The sequence below is a fragment of the Tachypleus tridentatus genome, chromosome 11, assembly GCF_004210375.1.
Source record: "Tachypleus tridentatus isolate NWPU-2018 chromosome 11, ASM421037v1, whole genome shotgun sequence".
Lineage (NCBI taxonomy): Eukaryota > Metazoa > Arthropoda > Merostomata > Xiphosura > Limulidae > Tachypleus > Tachypleus tridentatus.
Genome location: NC_134835.1, coordinates 99,961,298 through 99,979,313, shown reverse-complemented (window position 1 = coordinate 99,979,313; position 18,016 = coordinate 99,961,298). Strand labels below are relative to the sequence as shown.

The 18,016-nt window shown below is 32.5% G+C and overlaps 1 protein-coding gene across 1 annotated transcript; it reads left to right on the top strand.

Annotated features, from left to right (window-relative positions):
- The first annotated feature begins 3,690 nt into the window (after positions 1–3,690).
- On the top strand, positions 3,691–9,274 carry LOC143232888 (uncharacterized). The gene is made up of 5 exons (XM_076468907.1): positions 3,691–4,146; positions 5,173–5,202; positions 6,947–6,985; positions 7,996–8,126; positions 8,621–9,274. The coding sequence occupies exons 1-5, from the start codon at positions 3,799–3,801 to the stop codon at positions 8,793–8,795; spliced, it is 723 nt and encodes a 240-aa protein (XP_076325022.1). The 5' UTR covers positions 3,691–3,798; the 3' UTR covers positions 8,796–9,274.
- Positions 9,275–18,016: the final 8,742 nt, after the last annotated feature.

Sequence of the window (18,016 nt, the reverse complement as noted above, 5' to 3'; positions counted from 1 at the left end):
TTGTTCTTTACCAAGATATCTACAATACCCATCACTTCAAAAACAGCCACCAATTGTTTTAAGAATTATGCTGCACTCACGTCTTGTGGACCACTCGCGAGAACATTTAAAAAAAAAACACTATACTGAGATTTCTCTGCCAAATCATGCTTACGAATAAAAAGCCTCTAACAGTCACTCAATCATTAAAATATACGAAGCCTACCTTAGACCTCTAAACGAGTACGGATGCCCTATTACTTGTAACATACCTGAGGCATTATTCAAAAATATCCAGCAACTACAACTCACAGTCATCAAAACAACATTCCTTTTCCCAAAATACACCACACAAACATGTGTCAACAATCTTAGTGACTTTCCTCTCGTTAAGAATCTCATTACTAGATCGAAAATTCTACAACAACGTTCAAAAATAAAACAGCCAAATAAGCACCTTCTCCAACCTCGCAGCTACACCATCCACATGTGAAACATATATATATAGAGAGAGAGAGAATTTAACCATATACATGCAATAATCAATTCTTTACTTTTCAGTTACACATTTCGGGTACGGATCAGATACATTATTAAACAACTGGCCCATAAAAGCAAGTTTTCTCGAACACTCTGGTTTTCTCCTTCATATAAATTTACAAGGTCACGTAGGTTGGCCTTGTATTCTTTTACAGTTGGTGTCTGTTGCTCGTTGATGATAAATTCGAACAATAAACGGACAGCACACAATCCACTTGTTTTAAGATAATGCGTATATATTCAAAACAAGGTAAACGTATGTACAAACTTCTTTATACTATAGAATATTACAAATGTATAAAAAATTATAAATTTTTTTTCTTGTCAAATTACCATACAAACAGATTGAATAACTTTGGAATGCAATTGACAAGAAGATTGCATTTCTATACAACCTGCACTTACGTTATACTTTAGTTACCACAGTTATATTTCGAACTTTAAATAATTTTCTCTGTAAAAGTCCACACAGACAGGATCAATCACTTTAGAATCCCCATTAAAAGACAAATTATTTCCCTTAGCTCTGTTAAACTGTAAAACTTACTTTTAAATATAGCCTGTTTTCGCTAAACTAACAATCATACAGTTTCACTTCATTTTCAGAAATTTAACTGACTGAACGTTACTTGAAATTTTCGGACTTAACTTCTTTAGACAAAGTTCATCGTAGCTAAATTACAAATCACTCAGTCTAGATCTATTTAGTCATACACATGTCTGTGATGGTTTTAATATCTTGAAATTTTTACATGAGCTATCTTAATTTATGTACTCTGAATCCGAATAAGATATCCATTTTTCTCCATCATATACAGATTTTTCACCAAAAGTCATATGTGCTTCTACACAAGTGAATAATTTTTATTTTAATTGGATTATGCTTACAATGCTGACAACCACTGGTTATAGATTCCTCTAGACTAATCGCAAAGTAAGAGTCTTATCGATCGTTCTAGAACCCACGAAAACACACCACTAGTATATAAACGGTTAACAGGCTGCATGGAGGGTCATTTCTGGATAATATTTGTTTATGTGTCCACTCTGACATGGAAGTGTCATAAAAGATGGAACATCAATATGATGGCTAATTACCGCTGATCATTGAAACGAGATGCTCGAGACGCAATATATAAAAGGAAAATTGCAACCCGTAGTTTTGAGACTAAAAGAGGTAAAGTTCACACAAGAATCAGAATGACTTAGAATACATATTCGTTTGACATCAATGTTCTTCTCTTTTCTTTAGTTTGTTTGCATTTTTGTTCATTCTGGTGAATAAATAATAATTTGATCTAAGTATGAGTTTTTTTTTATAAAATCATATTACATGATTGAAAAAAAATTATTATTTTCTAAATCTCAGTAGCTGAATTATAGAAAATCCCTTATTAATATCAAAGCAACTTTTATGAAGTTTAAATTCGCAGGCTTGTGTTATCTTCTACTTCACGTAACGTTTCTCTACTTGCACTCGCTAGTTACCTACGTAAACTGAGCCCTCAAACATTCTATACACTATACGACGCTATAATAAAACGATGCCTACTTACCGTAACCAGAAAAGAAATCGAAGGCTCGAGTAGCGTGGTGTCTACAATATTGCTAAAGCCTCTAGAACTACAGTCTAACTGCATACACAGTACACAACAAAACTCATTGCAGCTGATGCCTTACAAACAATCAACTTTTAACACTCCTGTCACGAAAATTAAACAGTCATTAAATATTAAACCACAAAGTAAATTAACTCATAACACTTACAATAAACAGTTTTGTATATCGAACATTGCTAAATGGGGACTGTTTCTTTCCAGACCACATTGATGCTAAATGTCCTAGCCTCAAAACAAACAAACAAACATTTCTGAACTTATGTTACTCAAGTGTTACAGTGTATATGATAATAATAATACATTAAGTATCCAGAATAAAAGAAATCAAAATATAAACATTTTTAATTAACTTTAGGATAATATTTCGTGAAACTACATCCATCATGATAGTTTACATTTTAAAGAAATACAAAAAACAGTGTTTCACAATTTCGATGAAGAGTTATTGTGAGAAGCTCACGCCATTCTTTATCAAAATATCCATAATGTCAATATAGCCTCCTCTTGATGCATCCATAAGGGATGTGTTACTACAACTGTCCTCTCGGTCAAGGAAATTATTTTTTTCTATTCAAAAAAATGTCCACTATTTTCAAATGACCAGGAAGAATTGTAACCATCAGAATTATCCACCACATTTGGAATTATACTTTTATTTGTTAAAATATTCTTAATTAATTAATTTTAAATTAATTGCAATTTTTTAAATCATTAACAAGCCATTTCAAAATATTTAATGCAGTAATAACTATTAGGCAACTTAAGATTATTTATCAGGAATTACAAACATGTACAGACACTTTAACCTTCAGTTTTAATTAACAACTAATTCGTACGTTAATTCGAATTACTATTAGCGATGGCAAGCGTGTCTCATGTTCTCCACTTGTATACTTACTGGTTATATAATAAAAACATTAATTAACAATAAATACCTACGTAAACAATAAAAAACAATAGACAGGTTTTTACTCACCGTTTTTACATCAGCTTCATAACCATCAACCAAAATGACGTGAATACATTGTGTCACTTACTAGTGAAACAGCAAAAAACAACAGTTACTTATGACACATTCCTATAAAGAATTAAGATCACAACCAGTAATACTGGAAAGAATAACATACTCTTTATTCAGGTTTCCACTTATTCATTCTATGTTGAAACGAAAATCGATAACTTTTAAATCTAAACTATATTGGTCTCAAAGAGTGTTATTTGTGTTTATTTATCATGATCTGGTATAAAGCTTATGAAATTAAACACTGAACATTCAAAAAAGCTGTGTAAATTTCTTAGGCAGTGATACACAGATTCAGTTAGATAAAAAAAAAAACGTGTGTTTAAAGATGTGTTTGTGTGTCTTTACACTGGAAAATGTAAAGAAATTTTCCAGAGCAATTTATAAAACTGATGATAATGTGGCTTTGACGCGTAGCAACATGAAACAACAAACCACGACATTAGTAACCATGACCACCAGTATTTGATAGTTATAGAAGAATATAAACTATTGTTACGCGCGTCAATACACCTTTTCATATATCGAAAACTTTGGTATATTTGATCCGTTACTTCAAAGTATTAACTCATAATTTTCTCATCTTCAGGACAACTAGTTACTGAAAGTTGAAAACACGACTAAAACGCACACTATAAAATGGAATCTTGTAAAAATAGTATGTGTAATTCAGTACTCATTGTATCTATTCTGTTTTTTCTATTGACAGTACTACCGCCATCACAAACACTAATACCCTTACCCTCTTTCAAAGCAACTTGGATTAGTAAGTCTGTATCGAGTTCCACTCCAACTGAAAACCTCCAAGTCACTTCTCTCAAGACCTGTACAAATGAGTGTCTTAAAACAAATTGTAAAGCGTTTAGCTTTCAGGCAAAGGTTACTTCTTCAAATACCGATAGAATCTGTCAGATCGTCAAGGAATTCCATTCCTGGAACACCACTGACGATTTCTTAAAGGATGACGATACTTCCACGTTCTATGAAGTAAGTGCTAGTTAATGTTTTGGTGACAATAAGATTGTGTTTCTGTGTTTCATAAAATACTTTTGTAGCTGGTAAGTTATCAGTAGTGTGGCTTTATTTGGCTTTTATTAACATAAATGTTACCGTTAATTCTTAAATAACTTCATTCAATTATCGCTATGTTTAATTTTTGCATGTTTAGCTGTCTTTTGATAATGGAACGTACTCAGCTAAGGGCGATAAATTATCCGTTAAAAGCACTATATCTTGCGAAAAATCTATACACCTACTTTCCTCGTTGTAACTTACTTAATTAGTAAGCAGAAGTTACCAGTTATTACCAGTAAGAAATTAAATCAAGAAGAACATTGATTAGGCCTTAAGTGAAAAACAAAATTCCAAACCAATAGCTGTTGGGTCAAATATGTCTCATTGGTCATGGTGTTGAACCGAGCATCCGAGGTTTCGTGGAACACGCCTGTTTATAAGGAGAAAAATCCCGTCCCGAACTATTAAACTATAGGTGTGTTATAAGACTAACAGAAAAACACCACTATTCATTTAAAGTACCCCACGAGTTGGCGGTGTGTAGTGTTTACTATTTGGATTCCCTTTAATCTATGATTTTAAAATTATAGACGATTAGTCTTACTTCAATTGTGTTTGAGCGTTGTTTGACCCGTAGTTGGTGCATTGCAAAAGTGACAGTCAGTATCTCAATGTTGCTGATGGATTGTAGAATGCTACTGACTTGCTTTTAGTATTTCGAAATTTCGGTCTGCAGTAGATAGTATTAATAGTTTTAGGATAAGTTAAAAATGCAAACTATTTCAAATTTATACATTTTTAGATTATTATTTTAGATTTTTGTATCGTCGGAGAAAATTAATGATTCGTGACCTGTGACGGATCATAACTAAATAGTGATAATGTGTGACTCATACTGTAACACAAACATGTGAATGCTTCACAATGTTGTATATTCACAAATATATATAAACGAAAATATGAAAGAATTGTAAATATATTTATTTTAATTATATCTAGATTTCACCAAAGTGGAACGTTTACGAGACGGTAAGTATTTGTTTCTTTGTGTATTTTAGATGTCTGAAATTATACAAATAATATAAAATATATTATGCGTGGATATAACTAACATATACTTTTTCGGTTTTGTAACTAAAAACAGTGTTAGACAATACTTGTTTTCGTCAGCATAAAATGATTGGAGACGTTTCTAAACTCCTTTCATAAATATTTTGTATGTAGTCAGTTCGTCAAAACAAAGTTAACATAATATTATGTCAGGTATTTTGCGTTAAATATTATAGTTCTTACCTGAATATGACCCAGGAGGGTCAGGTTTCCTTATCCTCTCCTCCTCCTTCAAATTTTGGTTTTTCCAACTGTCAAACGTATTTCTATATATATTTATATATGGTACACGAGGGCCATAGTAACCCGCACTTACTCAGGCTCCATTCAGGGCAATGTCCATGCACAATCTACACATACACTTGGTGCAAATAAAACATTTCTCTCATAGTTCCATAGATTATTTGCACTTTCATTAGTTAGATATTAACTAGAAAACGTTAAAAACAGTTTTGTAATTAATCTCTAAACTAATGTGGAGTCTTAATTTTCACTTTTGTCAGTTGTTGATCACAGTTTTTGACAGTATTTTAATAAATCTGGCGATCAGCTTCATGCTGTTTTAGATGTCTAATTTACGTATGTTTCATTGTAAGCGAAAAGAAGTTGTGTTGAATAGATTTCCAATTCTTTGATGTTGAATATAAGTTCGTCACAATCATTCTATGGTACAATGGTATCATGACGTTAAGCCTGGAAGCATAGCAGGTCATACTTAAAGACACTTTGTAGTTTAATTTCATCATGGGCTCAAAAATAAACAAAAGAAAATCCTCAAGAACCGTTACACATGAAATTCTACTTGGCACGATCAAAGAAAATTAATCTGCGTGGCCGTTGTTTTTCTTTCTATTAGTTTTATTTTTGTGCATCAACTATACCATACATGTGGCGCGCTTACACTTGGTTCGATTTTACTACTCATCAATATCTAAACCAGTCTACTCTAAAATCATAATTATTTTAGTAAAAATTAAAATAAATTAATCTGTGAAACTTTGGACGTGACTAAATAAATCACTAAAATGAGCATGATCCCCAAAGACAATGTCTGTAATAAAGTTTCAAAAACGGAGCTATGAACTAAACGTTTAGTTGAAACAAACAAGAAAAAAAAAGCCCTTTACTGAGTCGCTAATATGCAGCTAAAAATGTTTTAACATGAATCATATTTTGGACTTCTTCCCCAGAGCAATAACTGCATACATATTACAAGTAATATTCCTAAACCTTGGGCAATATTTCATTAATTGCCTGATCTGCCTTTCTTAACAGTCATAAAAGGTTCAGTAATTGTCACTACAAGTACCATGAAAAAACTGTAGCTTTACTGGTACTGATAAATGTAGAAACTAATACTTGAAAGACATTTTCAAAATGTTCTCGTAATGAGCCTCATTTCTAATGTATCGTTGAATATATTCAAATGTTTTATTCCATCAACAAATGGTTATTATAAAATAGAAGCAACAATAAAAGGTATAACTAAAAATAAGTAACACATTTTTTTCCACTCTACATCTATCACTTACGTTTTTCACATCTGAGTTTTCCATCAATGCAGTAAAATGTTATATTCACTATGATTTCGTTTTACAAATGTATTTGTTTCTACATGACGAATAGTGATTTATATCTAACGGGTATGTATTTTTATTTTCAGACACCATACTACGTAGACAAACCCTATGGAGCTAGAATAGTAAGTAAACCACTCTTTGGGTAAACTTTATCAGTTTGTCATGCTCTCAAGAGTGTTCACAGTAACAGTGTGTGCTGAAGATAGTGTCAAGTCTTTGATCAAAGATATGACGTATTTTCAAGTACCTTCTGTGGAATATTTAAAGAACTCTTAAATATACAAGTATTAATTTGATGAGTAAATTTGAAAGATATAACAACAGCAACAGCATAATTTAAATAAAATAATTAACAGTAAAAAGGGAAGCTTGGATATTGACCCTTAAATAAGCACATTTGACATACCTGAACTCTTCCCATCGGCAGTCGTACAAAATAAGCTTATTTAAGTCAGCTGTATCAGTGAAACATACAAATATCCTTATATCTTTAACCCTTAAACAGCGGGATTGTTGTAGGTAGTAGCATCACTTGATGATGACCGCCGTTTAAGGGTTAATTATCCCTGTATAAAAAATGAAGTGTTGTAAAGTTTATATAATGCTTAAGTATTTAATATTTTTTAAATTCAGTTCAGGGAGACTTCCTTTAATTACTGAGCGATATTACAACCTTGTATAAAATTAGTCTGGTAAGAGCCACTGGTAACCGTTTCTAATCTTGAATAATGAGGGAAAGTAGCCAATGAGAAACAACCACTCCCATAAAGACCTTTTTATGGCGCGACCAAAATAAACTGGATTAACTGTAACTTTCAGTAGTGGTCAACAGCTTTGGTACATGCAACTTTGCAGAAGAAAAACCTATTCAAATCAACTGATTTGAAATGTTATTTCTTTTGAAATAGAAAATCTTGGAGTTACAAGATTGATGGAGATCATGAGATTTTATGATCAATACGGTGATGTCTCAGCCAGAAACTTGGTTATACCATAAATGTATGTGCTGTTCTTAAATATGTTTTAATTATGGTCAGAATGTCAATAGTTTTTTGGTTACCATAAATGTATGTGCTGTTCTTAAGTATGTTTTAATTATGGTCAGAATGTCAATAGTTTTATGTATTTCTAGATACGCAATTCAACAAACTGGTGGTCTTATTCCTTCGTACAAAGATACCGAAGCCCGAGAATCCTCGAAGAAAATGACATTGTGGTATCTGATTTTTGTCTGGACAATGAACACTTTAACACAAAAAATTCGTAAGTTTCTTTCAAGAAGAAAATCAGCTTATTTAAGTTAGCAGCTGTAGTTGTCTGTAACATTCCATTTTAAAATAATTCATTTATTGAATGTGCATATCCTGTTTTACAATCAGGAACTCCTTGTAATGATGAACAATTTAATATAACAAAACGTAATTAATTCTAAATGTATTTATCCTGATATAATTTTTAGTAATTAGAGTAACATTTACAACGTATTAAGTTCTTGAATTTTGTTAAATTATACGCACTTCTACGCTTATTTTTACTCTCATAAAAACTGTAAATGGTCTTTAAATACTAAATTAATTACATTTCTTAGTTCCTTTCCAATTATAATTTCACTGATAAACTTCAAACGTTTATTTCATTTCCTGACTTTCAAATCTCTTTTTATTACATTAAATAATGAGTATACATTTAGTATAAAGCCATTTTGTGCATTATGAAAACGCTCTTAATAAACACTGCTTTTTTCTCTTTATGTTCAGGTCCTATCACATGGGATTATTTCGTAATACAAAACTATTACTCAGATTTAAAATATTTACAACTCGCCACGTCATTGGCGTGTTGTATAAAACAAGCTTGAACTCTGAATTTCAAAACGTGCATTACGACTCCTCCACTTATCAAGGGAAAATGATTCAACCTGGTTATTGCTAGCATGCTACAATACTTTTGGCACTTAATGAAACTACTATTACGCTAAACGGCGTAATGTTAACGCAGTTTTCAAGATATTATCACCCGAGTGAAGTTAACGAGGTTTCAATACACAATACAGACTTTTTACCTCTGCCTTCAACAAGGATTTACATTCTTTGATTGTTTTCCCCGACAACATTTGCTGCCTTTTATGATAGCATCATTTGGAAATCCACATATTTGGTTACACACACAGATTATATAGTTGAGTGATATTAATTTAAGAAAGTATACTAAACAAATGTTTGTACTTTCTGACACATCTATTTTAGTACACAAATAGTGCTACCTACATCTTTCTCTTAATTTTACAATACTGTGCTAATATATAAGTGTGTGTGTGTAAAATCTATTTAAAACTGTTTATTTTACTCAGGTACGGTTTATCACTTTAACAGAATAAATCTTCAAGAAGTTTATGAACAATAAAACTTTTTGACTTTAGTGCTTTTTATTCGGCACATTTAGATCTTTTAATTACACTTTTACATGCAGTTTATATCCGGAAAGACATCTTCGTGATTGTTCACGTTAGACAGAAGTCTTTATTTAAATTGAAGTTTTCTGTGACTCGCTTCAGTTCGCTGTCTAAGAATCCATTCAAGAAAATCTGTACTTGAACACAGTTATAATTAAATTTGTATGTTTGTCGCGGGTTCGAATCCCCGTTCCACAAAACATGTTTGCCCTTTCATCATTGGGAGCGTTATAATGTTATGGTCAATCCTACTATTCGTTGGTAAAAGAGTAACCCATTAGTTGGCGGTGGGTGGCGATGACTAGCCTTCCCTCTAGCCTTACACTGCAAAATTAGTGAGTGATTTTATAGTCTTACATTTTTAATAATTTATGCTAACTTAAAAACCATGTATTTTGAAAATGAATGCCTTTGTAAAAAGTGGCATTCGGTCCATTCTCTAATGGTCTGGCCATGGTCAGGTTGTTAGAGCGCTCGACTCGTAACCTGAGAATCGCGGTTACGAGTCCTCGTCACACCAAACACGCTTGCCCTTTAACCTGCTGGGGCGTTATAATGTGACGGTCAATCCAATTATTCGTTGGTAAAAGAGTAGCCCAAGAGTTGGCGGTGGGTGGTGATTACTAGCTACCGTCCCTAATGTAGCAGCAACAGACTAGATGGAGAGCAGATAGTCAACACAAAGACAGGACAATCACGTCAGAACTAGAAACTGCATCATACGTTTGATTTGTTTTGAATTTCGTACAAAGCTACTCAAGAGTTACCTGCACGAGCTGACCTTAAATTAGCAGCAATAGACTAGAGTGAGGGAAGATAGTCAACATAATCCGTCATCAGCTCTTATACGAATTGAACATCATGTTATAATGTCTCCACGTCTGAAAGGATGAGCAAGTTCAATGAAAGGGATTCAAACCTGTAACCAGTATATTGTGAGTCGATCGCCCTAACCACCACGTATGTGTCCCACACTCTATGCTGCATCATATTTCATAAATGCATATTTTAGTAAAATAAGGAGGTTTAACATGAAAATATTCACTGATTTTTACTAAAACGTAACGCTTTCACTTGTGAAAATTTTATTAAGATGTAAATGCAGGTTATTTTATAACTTAAGTTTTTATTAACGAAGCTTTTTTTTATTAACGAAATTTTTCACCATTTCTTAATGCAACACTCAAAACAATTAATCCATATGATTTTATTGCAAGAAAAAAATTTACAATTTTCAGTAAGGATTGTAATAAGATCTCACCGTGATGTTGTTGGAAGATATAATAATTAATAATAGAAATACTAAATGAAAAATCTCTTGTAAAACTTGCTTCTATATTCCCAACCTTAGAAATATTTTTTGATGTTTACAAAATAAGATTAAAAAGCTTAAGTTTATAAACAGTAAAAACATAATATTCTTACAATTCTCAAATAAGTTACAGAGTAAATTTATTACATTCTTGTATTTCTGATTAAAATCTTGCAGGAGTTGGACACACTTTATGTGCCGAATACCACTAGCAATGTCTTCAGCTGCAAACATATAAGAATATAAAAGCACATAGCTCTACCAAGAGACTAGCATATTCACACCTCTCTCTGTTAATGTATGTAAGTTCAATTACAATTCTATATTTAATTTAGATTTTCTGATAAAAAAACTTGCAAAACATCTTATGTGACCATTAACAAACTTCTTAAAGTCCAATAAAAAATACTTGGGAAGGTTACTATACAAGAAACAAACTTTCACTAAAAGTTGCTAATGTTTAATTATAAAATGTATAGAATCTTATGGCTCTTTCAATGGTATTAAAGTGAAACGCAATCTTTAGATCCAACAAACCCCAACTTATGCCTTACAGTTAAGTGTTGGTTCATGTAGCAATAAACATAGATATTTTGTAACGTAGAAACACCTCTACTGAATTAAAAAAACAAAACACATACCATAATCAGTTGAAAACAAAAATTTCCAGCTGTAACAAATGCTACCAGTCCAGTAGAGTTCGGGATAGAAAATGTTGTCCAATATGATTTTATTAAATTATTTAGTCAAATTTCATTTGAGAAAGAATTTGCTGTTATTAATAAGATAAACAAGTATTCGTAATAAATGGGATAACTCGATTCAAAGAAATGTGATATTTATATATATATTAAAAAAAAACAAGTTATTTGAAATTTATTGAAAACTAGCGGGAGTACCCATCCCCAGAACGGAAGGTATATACATATTCAAGATTAATGAAAATCTAAGTAATCTAATTACATATAATGTAATCAAATCAAACAACATTATGGAATAAAACACTTACAAAACTCCTCACCTGTCCATTACAAGACTCATATAGCCTACTTTCACTTGGTGTTCGAAGTTAATGTCCAAGCATAACGATAGGCTTCTGGTTAGATTGCCCTTTATTGACTGTGAATTCTTTAGCAGAAGATTGTTATATAGAAAATTACGATGACAGAAAATCATGCAGTTTGAGAGACATCAAACTGAGCACCGTCAACCATAGAAGTAGTAGCTATTTTCCACCTTTTAGTTCCACTTTCAGCGCAAACTTCAGTCCTGATTCCAATGTATAAAACTGTATCTCATAACGGCTGGTATGGGTATTAACACTTTTATTAATGAAGCAGAGAATCGTAATCTGAACGTCGCGGGTTCGAATCACCATAACACCAAACATGCTCGCCCCTTTAGCAGTGGGGGCGTTATAATGTAACGGACAATCTCTTTTTTAGTAAAAGAGTATCTCAAGAGTTGGCAGTGGGTGGTGGTGACTAGCTGCCTTCCCTCTAGTCTTATCCTGCTAAATTAGGAACGGCCAGCGTATATAGCCCTCGCGAAGCATTGCGCGCAATTAAAAAACAAGCGAAACAAACCTTTATTTTAGATTAAAAAATTCGAATACACAGAATATTTTAACCAATTTTTAAACACAAATTCTTTAATTTGAGCTGTCTCACTGAGTTATCCACAAACGTAAAAGTTAAAAACTTTAAAATAATAAAATTCTGGTCAAAAGTTAAAAAATGTTTTGACACAATTGCACACAGTACCGAACATCGCTTTAAGAAACTGAACATTACTTTAAAATTATTAATAATGAACACACTAAAAGGAGTTCAAGATCTTATCAAGAAAACAAAAATTGATCTCTGATGGGACCCAAGGAAACTCCTGCGAAATTTGATTAAGGGTTAAGATCTATCAGTAGCTGTGTAAGTGGTGCAATAATTGTAAAAAAAATAAAAGGTGGCAAAAACAAGCGTAAGAATTACAAAACACAAAATCAGAAATTACATCTTTGCATCTAACTCCGCATTGACTCAACAAACATTCTTGTCAAGTATTATGAAGGTCCATTAAAATGGGATGAAATAGTGGTAAAAATCGTAAACCGCAAATTGCAAAATTGAAAATATACACGTATCTTCCCATTGACCAAATGGATCTCTATACCATAATTATTGAAGATCCATCCACACCTTTGAAGTAGTTACATAGACATACAACAAACAGTAGTATAATAGTGATATAGATTCCAAGTTCATCATATTAAAGTACTATATTATACACTCTAATAGATGTAAATTACCAAGAAATTAATATCTGTTCAAAATTCTTGTTTTATAAATCAAATCACAGCTTATATACTGCACCAAGTTGAATAAGTTTGTTAAGAACTTCACACTATCCCTCCTGTGAAAAGAAAAAAACAAAAACCTTTTATTACTTTACATATTACTTAGATGCAGTAGATGCACAGAACAGCACTAACCATCAACAACTATCGTCTAACTGAAAAATAGAATTTTACTCTCAATTTTGTAATTCATTCCCAAATGGAAGAACACATCTTTGGAACAACAGGATCAAACCATGAATTCTCAAATTCATAGTAAAGACATATTACTGAATACAAAAAATATTCAAAGTTTGTATGCTAAAACGGATTGTATTTATTTAAAACTTCTTAAATATACGTAATTACGGTATCAAGTTCAGACAAAAAATATTTGGCCCAATTCTTTCACAGTTATTAGCTGTTATAGACTGTAGAATGTTAAAATAAAATCACTGTATTTTATCTAAATGAAACTGCACATTGTTGTTTACATTGTCTTATAAAGTCGTTAATCATTATTTCTTATGTGCAGATTCTATTTTAAGTTTACTTTCAGTTTCATAAGATCAGTACTAAATATCTAGTAACAATAGTGTTTAAATAGTCAACTTTATAAAATATAACATTTTTTTATCTTTTTTCATGCAATTATCAGCCCAGCTAAATACTTCATATTTGAATTCATGAAACATAATTATGTAGTCAGTAAATCAACAGCCAATTTTCTCTCTCTCTCTGTATATATATTTGCCATTAGACATGAAAACATAGTAACAAATGCAACAACATCAAGTACATACTTTTCTTGTAATTCCCATGGAGTATTCACTTTTGTCATGTTTCACTTAAACTCTTTACTGTTTACAATACAGTTAATTTTAAAACACGGAAGTTATAATGATATACAGTTGACTTTCCACATACAATTATAGTACTTTCAGTCAGGTGAACATACATAAATGGACAAAGAAATTATTGAGTTAACAATACATAAACCAATTAAAATATCAGAAAATAAGGTAGGTTAAAGAAGACTTGGGCCCGGCATGGCCAAGCGCGTTAAGGCGTGCGACTCGTAATCCGAGGGTCGGGGGTTCGTGCCCGCGTCGCGCCAAACATGCTCGGCCTCCCAGCCGTGGGGGCGTTATAATGTTACGGTCAATCCCATTCGTTGGTAAAAGAGTAGTCCAAGAGTTGGCGGTGGGTGATGATGACTAGCTGCCTTCCCTCTAGTCTTACACTACTAAATTAGGGACGGCTCGGTGCAGTGGGCTAACAACCTACTCACTTAAAAACCTGTTGAAGAATCGGCAAGTGATTGCGGCCCTATGTTCCTTGATGGAATCGAGTGGTGAATGAATGAAAAAATGAATGAAAGAAGACTTAATATAGAACGATAAAAACCCTATAACCAGAGCGCTTGGCCCGGCATGGCCAAATAGTTAAGGCACCTGACTCGTAATCCGAGGGTCGCGGATTCGAATCATTGTCACACCAAGTATGCTCGTCCTTTCAGCCGTAGGGAACGTTATAATGTGACGGTCAATCCCATTATTCGTTAGTAAAAGAGTAGCCCAAGAGTTGGTGGTGGGGATAAGCTGCATTCCCTCTAGTCTTACACTATTAAATAAGGGACTGCTAGCGCAGATAGTCCTAGAGTAGCTACCCGCGAAATTCAAAACAAACCAAACCCGAGCGCTTTCGAAAGATGGACCTTTCTTCTTCAGGTATGAACTGGGAATAGTGGTGTAACTGAATGAATATAAGTGGTTTTAAGTAACGTCATGAAGTAAAAATCAACAATAGAATGTCCAACTTTCTCAATAAAAGCAGGAGACTCAACTTGACATTATATTCGTAAATTGCATGCCACTCCCACAGATAATATATATATGCCAGCTGGGGTATATTACGCGATCCGTTTATTGCGAAATCCGAAGTCCAAACCGTATTAAATAAACTTATTAAATGATATATAATACGTGACATCCAAAATCTAGGGCATATTAAACAAATTAACTAACTGGTGCATCAAGTGAAGACTTTTTCTTATCCCTATCAAGACACAAGAAAAAAACAAACAAAACAATAACTCATATAAATTTAGCTTACATTGTAGTTCTTTACCGAGATATCTACAACACCCATCACATCAAAACAGCCACAAATTGTTTTAGGAATCATGCTGCACTCACGTCTTGTGGACCACTCGCGAGAACATTTGTAAAACAAAAAATAAACACTATACTGAGATTTCTCTGCCGAATCATGCTTACGAATAAAAAGCCTCTAACAGTCACTCAATCATTAAATATACGAAGCCTACCTTAGACCTCTAAACGAGTACGGATGCCCTATTACTTGTAACATACCTGAGGCATTATTCAAAAATATCCAGCAACTACAACTCACAGTCATCAAAACAACATTCCTTTTCCCAAAATACACCACACAAACATGTGTCAACAATCTTAGTGACCTTCCTCTCGTTAAGAATCTCATTACTAGATCGAAAATTCTACAACAACGTTCAAAAAATAAAAGAGCCAAATAAACACCTTCTCCAACCTCGCAGCTACACCATCCACATGTGAAACATATATATATATATAGAGAGAGAGAATTTAACCATATGCATGCAATTATCAATTCTTTACTTTTCAGTTACACATTTCGGGTACGGATCAGATACATTATTAGACAACTGGCCCATAAAAGCAAGTTTTGTCATTCACTCTGGTTTTCTCCTTCATCTACATTTACAAGGTCACGTAGGTTGGCCTTGTATTCTTTTACAGTTGGTGTCTGTTACTCGTTGGTGATAAATTCGAACAATAAACGGACAGCACACAATCCACTTGTTTTAAGATAATGCGTATATATTCAAAACGAGGTAAACGTATATACAAACTTCTTTACACTATAGGATATTACAAATGTATAGAAAATTATAAATTTGTTTTTCTTGTCAAATTACCATACAAAGAGATTGAATAACTTTGGAATGCAATTGACAAGAAGATTGTATTTCTATACAACCTGCACTTACGTTATCCTTTAGTTACCACAGTTATATTTCAAAATTTAAATGATTTTCTCTGTAAAGGTCCACGCAGAAAGGATCAATCACTTTGGAATACCCATTAAAAGACAAATTATTTTCCTTAGCTCTGTTAAACTGTGAATCTTATTTTTAAATATCGCCTGTTTTCGCTAAACTAACAATCATACAGTTTCACTTCATTTTCAGAAATTTAACTGACTGAACGTTACTTGAAATTTTCGGACTTAACTTCTTTAGACAAAGTTCATCGTAGCTAAATTACAAATCACTCAGTCTAGATCTATTTAATTATACACAGGCCTGTGATGGTTTTATTATCTTGAAATCTTTACATGAGCTATCTTAATTTATGTACTCTGAATCCGAATAAGATATCCATTTTTCTCCATCACATACAGATTTTTCACCAAAAGTCATATGTGCTTCTACACTCGTGAATAATTTTTATTTTAATTGGATTATGCTTACAATGCTGACAACCACTGGTTATAGATTCCTCTAGACTAATCGCAAAGTAAGAGTCTTATCGATCGTTCTAGAACCCACGAAAACACACCACTAGTATATAAACGGTTAACAGGCTGCATGGAGGGTCATTTCTGGATAATATTTGTTTATGTGTCCACTCTGACATGGAAGTGTCATAAAAGATGGAACATCAATATGATGGCTAATTACCGCTGATCATTGAAACGAGATGCTCGAGACGCAATATATAAAAGAAAAATTGCAACACGTAGTTTTGAGACTAAAAAAGGTAAAGTTCACATAAGAATCAGAATGAATGAGAATGCATATTCGTTTGACATCAATGTTCTTCTCTTTTTCTTCAGTTTGTTTGCATTTTTGTTCATTCTGGTGAATAAATAATAATTTGATCTAAGTATGAGTTGTTGTTTTTTTCCCGATTTGTAAAACCATATTACATGATTGACAAAAATTATTATTTTCGAAATTTCAGTAGCTGAATTATGGAAAATCCCTTATTAATATCAAACAACTTTTATGAAGTTTAAATTCGCAGGCTTGTGTTATCTTCTACTTCACTTAACGTTTCTCTACTTGCACTCGCTAGTTACCTACGTAAACTGAGTCCTCAAACATTCTATACACTATACGACGCTATAATGAAACGATGCCTACTTACCGTAACCAGAAAAGAAATCGAAGGCTCGAGTAGCGTGGTGTCTACAATATTGCTAAAGCCTTTAGAACCACAGTCTAACTGCATACACAGTACACAACAAAACTCATTGCAGCTGATGCCTTACAAACAATCAACCTTTAACACTCCTGTCACGAAAATTAAACAGTCATTAAATATTAAACCACAAAGTAAATTAAATCATAACACTTACAATAAACAGTTTTGTATATCCAACATTGCTAAATGGAGACTGTTTCTTTCCAGACCACATTGATGCTAAATGTCCTAGCCTCAAAACAAACAAACAAACAAACATTTCTGAACTTATGTTACTCAAGTGTTACAGTGTATATGATAATAATAATACATTAAGTATCTAGAATAAAAGAAATCAAAATAGAAACATTTTTAATTAACTTTAGGATAATATTTCGTGAAACTACATCCATCATGATAGTTTACATTTTAAAGAAATACAAAAAACAGTGTTTCAAAATTTCGATGAAGAGTTATTGTGAGAAGCTCACGCCATTCTTTATCAAAATATCCATAATGTCAATATAGCCTCCTCTTGATGCATCCATAAGGGATGTGTTACTACAACTGTCCTCTCGGTCAAGGAAATTATTTTTTCTATTCAAAAAAATGTCCACTATTTTCAAATGACCAGGAAGAATTATAACCATCAGAATTATCCACCACATTTGGAATTATACTTTTATTTGTTAAAATATTCTTTGATTTTTCATTCCAAAATTTGTTTATAACACAATTTATATGTACAAAAGCAGAATTGTTATTATAAAAATAGCCTTTGTTTCTTTTTAGTGTTTTGTACAATTGTTT

Coding starts and splice junctions, on each gene's coding strand:
- LOC143232888 (XM_076468907.1), top strand. CDS start 3,799: ATGGAATCTTGTAAAAATAGTATGTGTAATTCAGTACTCATTGTATCT. Junction 4,147..5,172: donor ATACTTCCACGTTCTATGAA/GTAAGTGCTAGT, acceptor AATTATATCTAG/ATTTCACCAAAGTGGAACGT. Junction 8,127..8,620: donor CACTTTAACACAAAAAATTC/GTAAGTTTCTTT, acceptor CTTTATGTTCAG/GTCCTATCACATGGGATTAT.